Consider the following 5,383-nt stretch of genomic DNA (forward strand, 5'->3'; position numbering starts at 1 on the left):
TATATATAAATTCGTAATTCTGATTCTCGCAATTGTGAAAAAAAGACCAAATTGTGAGAGATAAAGTCAGAATTGCAAAAATAGTCACATTTAAAAAAAATATATTTTCTATTCCATGGCAGTTACCTAGAAGAAATTTGCAAGATATAAACTCAGAATTCTGAGGAGGGAAAAAAATCTGAATTGTGAGATATAAACTCGAGAAAGTTGTGAGATATAAACTCGAGAAAGTTGTGAGATATAAACTTCTGAGTCTATCTCACAATTCTGATTTATTTTTTGTGAAATTACCTTTTTTTTTCTTTTTTTTATCTTGTGGCAGAAACAAGCTTCCATACTTTTCAATTTGAATATATTTAAAAGGTTAATTTATTCCTGTGATGGCAAAGCTGAATTTTCAGCAGCCATTCTCCAGTCTTCAGTGTCACATGATCCTTCAGCAGCAGAAGCTGAGGACTTTAGTTTAAAGCTAAGTTGGATCTTCAACTAGGCCAATTTGCACATCTTCACACCTGATTTAAATGATATTTTTACACAAGCGCAATGATGACTTTGCATGTCCCACAAAAAAAAAAAAAAAACAACAATGCAGCAACAAGTAAAAACAGTTTTATTGTGAAATATTATTACCATTTAAAATAACCGTTTTCTATGGAAGCCTGTTTCTGCCATGGGGAAAAAATAAATAAATACATAAATAAATAAAGGCAATTGTGAGGTTTTTTTTTTTCATGCAATTGTGAGTTTATATCATAGTTCGTATTATATATAAACTGAGATAAAAAGTCGCAATACCGTGCATTTTTTTTTTATCCCATTGCGGAAATAATTTAATATACTATTAAATTTGCAATTTTTATTTATTTTTTTATCAGAATTGCAAGTTTTATATATATATATTAGGGCTGCACGATAAATCGCATGCGATATTTTATCAATGTTAAAAACAGTTGTGCTGCTTAATATTTTTTGTGGAACCATTTGTAGGCCAACTTGTGCTATATTACATCTGCTTAAAATGAAATGATAATTTTACGTAAGTCTTTGTATGTCCCATAACAAGCTAATAACAAGCGAATGTTGTTCAGTGACATTGCGATCAAGTGCTACAGGATCATCTGACAGCCTATTAACTTATCTTATGAATGTGTGTTGGGTTAATCGAGCTAATCCTTCACCAGTCATTTGTGTACAGAGGCTAAGTAGAGCAGATTAACCTATAGCCTTCCATTCTTTTAGTGTTGCCCGACTATCTAAACTCACCGTTCCACTTTCCTTTCTGATGTTGACTTTACAAAAGTCTTTTCTCAGCTCTCCATCCTTTGAGTTGACTTGTAGGTCACTTGCGTTTGACTCTTTGACATAAGATGGCATCTCCTCAAACACACAAGACAAAGGACTGAATGAGTGCAAACAGTTTTGACAAACACAGCAGTCACAGTATCTGTGTCACTGGTTAAGCTAAGCTAATCAATGACACTGTGAGCTGCTATGACAGAATCAGATTTTTAGCTTTGAATCATGGATGAAATCTCAGGCACACTTTCATTTTTGTATTTCTGTGTATTGTTTCTAGCTAATTTTGGAACTTTAGAGCACTTTTATTGTTGGAAAGTCACTTAAAGCATCTGTTATGTTATAGTAGTTAACTATAACTTTTTTGGACATACCAAGTGTATGTGAATCAGCTCTAAAATTGACAATCTCAGTTACGCTTTCACATATTCAAACTTAAAGTGTTTTGATTGGTCACAAGATACACAAACTTATTCTGTTTGGTGTCATTGATATCAAGCCTAGTGTGTCACGTCTTAACATGGCAGTGTACATGAGTATTATTTATATTTTTGTTTTTTGTATGGAAAAGAGCCAACCTGATTGATACTGTAGTTATTTATACATAATTTTGTACATTTGGAATATATTGTACAATGTACTGTTTAAAAGTTTGGGGTTGGTAAGTTTTTTTCCCCCTATGATTTTCAAAGAAGTATCTTGTGCTCACTAAGGCTGCATTTATTGGATCAAAAAAAAACAAAAAACGGTACTATTGTACAATGCTACTACAATTTAAAATTTCTACTCCTCAATGTCACATGATCCTTCAGAAATCATTCTAACATGCTGATTTGCTGCTGAAGAAACATTTCTTATTATTGTCAATGTTGAAAACAGTTGTGCTGCTTAATAGCAAACATTAAAGATTTTTTCAGGATACACTGCTGAATAGAGCAATGTTTATTTGAAATAGATATTTGAAATGATGTCTTTGATGTCAAGTATTCATTTATTTTCTAAAACTTACTTTATTGACCGCACCTAAAATGTAAAAGTATTTACGTTTTAGAAATGTACGTTTTAGAAAGGTACAAAATAAATATATATTTTTATTATAAATATCTTTTTGAGTTACATTATACTATTATAGATTTTTTTTTCCTGAAACGTGTTGAATGCAGCACCAGAAGTCACACAAAAAAGAATGAAACGGTTATGTTAAAAAAGGGGTAAATAATTGGGTAACACAAATAACTTTAATTTATAAATCATTAACAAACATTATATAATGCTTAAAAGATCATTAGTTACTATATATTCACATAGCTAGAAATATGAGGCAATGTTCTTGTTAATGTTTATTAATGAACTTACTAAACATTATCTAATGATTAACATAAGATTATTGAATGTAAATTGAAATGCTTACAAATGTCAGCAAACGTTCAGTTCATATGATCTTCATTTGTTGGTCTTTGTTTGTTGTGTAGACCTCTATTTACACATCTTAACAAATAATCTATTAATTATTTGTTTAAGTTTTTGCAGTACCCAATCTAAAGTGAAAACTATTCATCATTTGCAAATGTTAATAAATGTTTACTAATCATTAATACCTTTATGAGCAGTCATCTCAATGGCAAAAAGTGTCCCGAAAGACCTGAATCTACCCTCTTCACACATCTTTACTAATCATTTATTAATCATTTGTTCATGTTTTTGCAGTAAACAAAGTGTAATATCCTCACATCCAAAAACTTTAGGCAGGTGCTCGATCACATGGGGCACTTCACTGTCAATAAACAAAAATTGGCACACTGCCAATACGGCTCTCAAAAACGAAGTTTATTAAAATCACAACGTTTCGACCCTAAGGTCTTCCTCAGGCCTTCGTTATTGACATGTTTTTGCAGTAGCCAATCTAAAGTGGAAACTATTCATCATTTGTAAATGTTTATATACGATTGCTAATCATTTAGTATCTTTATGGGCACTGGAATTTTAGCTAACGTAACAAGGTTTTTGTAAAGGGTGGCTGGTTAAGTTTAGCTAAATGCTTGCTAAAGACATAACAGATTGTAATTTTGGTGCAAAAAAAAGTTTTTATTGCCTCAACACTCACATTAGTATATTACAGGATATTGAATCATAAATAAACAGGGGAAAGCAAATAATTTTTTAAAAGAAAATACTTGTTCATTTATCAAAACAATATAATATAAACAGATTGAACCATGTTCCCTTATAATAATCAAATTGACCCTTGTACACTGTTGACCCTTTAACCAACCCTTAAACCTACCCATTTTACTAATCATTTATTAATCATTTGTTCATGTTTTTGCAGTAAACAAAGTGTAATATCCTCACATCCAAAAACTTTAGGCAGGTGCTCGATCACATGGGGCACTTCACTGTCAATAAACAAAAATTGGCACACTGCCAATACGGCTCTCAAAAACGAAGTTTATTAAAGTCACAACGTTTCGACCCTAAGGTCTTCCTCAGGCCTTTGTTATTGACATGTTTTTGCAGTAGCCAATCTAAAGTGGAAACTATTCATCATTTGTAAATGTTTATATACGATTGCTAATCATTTAGTATCTTTATGGGCACTGGAATTTTAGCTAACGTAACAAGGTTTTTGTAAAGGGTGGCTGGTTAAGTTTAGCTAAATGCTTGCTAAAGACATAACAGATTGTAATTTTGGTGCAAAAAAAAGTTTTTATTGCCTCAACACTCACATTAGTATATTACAGGATATTGAATCATAAATAAACAGGGGAAAGCAAATAATTTTTTAAAAGAAAATACTTGTTCATTTATCAAAACAATATAATATAAACAGATTGAACTGTGTTCTCTTATAATAATCTAATTGACCCCTGAACACTGTTCCTGTTCCTAACCTTACCCGTATCACACCTCAATAGCAGCAAGTGTTGTGCATTAACACAACCTTTTAATCATTTTAACATTTGTAGATTTTCAATAAGTGCTTGATCATATGGAATTGAAAGTTTAATGACATTTGTAAGCATTTTAACTTACATGAAATTATGATTTGTTTGAACATTATCTAGTGTTTAATAAGTTTATTAGCAAACATTAATAAGCACATTATCTCATGTTTCTAACTCTTTGAATGTATATTAACTAATGATCCATTAATCATCATATAATGTTTGTTAATGATTTATTAATGAAAGTTATTATAAAGTGTTACCCCTTTAGTTACTAATAAAATTGCACTATAGAAGAACAATAAGGGTTTGAAGCAACATGAAGGCGAGTAAAGAATGCCAGTGCTCATTTTGGGGTGAACTATCCCTTTACAACTGTACTAAAAAATGCTGATTGATGAATGGTAGAATGTGACTTGATAACATTCACTGCTTCCATCACTGCTTCACAGCTTTCGGTCCATCCACAGATGTCCTTTAGAGACACATGACATTCCGGTCCATTGTTGTCCAGCAGCTACGTGGCACTGCTCATTGCCTGTGCGTCTTATATCTTCATGTGTTTTACGGGCGAGAGAGGACAGACAATGTGTCTGAGAGACAGAGAACTGGTATAATAGCATCACGCACATTCCTTTCCCTTGTTCTGAAGCGTTGATTGCTTCCTCTCTCTTTACTGGATGTGTTAAACGCACACAGTGGCGAGAGACAAAAAGATGCTTGACCTTTGATCTCTGGGTAAAAGCAAGCCTAATCTTAAGTTAGCATCCTTGGTTTTGGTCATTGTCTTTTCCCAGACAGAGAATGAATGCAACTTTGGTACCGGGGTCAGAGCCGTTCAACTGTTTCTCCGTTTACCAATAGATGTGAGTTTGTGTGTGTGTACGTGCTCCTCTCTATTCACGCAGACACACAGGCCACCCAGGGAAGGTTGTGCTGAGTGTCTGTTGACCCCATTTTCACCTTTACTAAACACTGCAGTTATCTCCCTTCAGCTCTGTACAGGGAAGGTACACAAATTACTTGGATCTTTGTATCTCAGGTTGGCATAAATGAAAGCAGGGTGAAGGGTATTTCTCTTGATATATAGATAGATAGTTCTTTTTTTTGACAGTATACATTGCTTTCATGGCATTTATATT

At 32.7% G+C, this 5,383-nt stretch overlaps 1 gene segment (V, D, J or C); it reads right to left on the reverse strand.

The window, feature by feature from the left end:
- The window catches only part of LOC107656575 (Ig kappa-b4 chain C region-like), an 18,055-nt gene extending 16,681 nt beyond the window's left edge, over positions 1-1,374 (reverse strand). The window contains 1 exon segment of the C gene segment in view: positions 1,264-1,374. Coding sequence covers positions 1,264-1,374 — 111 coding nt within the window.
- Positions 1,375-5,383: the final 4,009 nt, after the last annotated feature.

Source organism: Sinocyclocheilus anshuiensis, unplaced genomic scaffold (assembly GCF_001515605.1).
Source record: "Sinocyclocheilus anshuiensis isolate Anshui unplaced genomic scaffold, SAMN03320099.WGS_v1.1 scaffold1393, whole genome shotgun sequence".
Lineage (NCBI taxonomy): Eukaryota > Metazoa > Chordata > Actinopteri > Cypriniformes > Cyprinidae > Sinocyclocheilus > Sinocyclocheilus anshuiensis.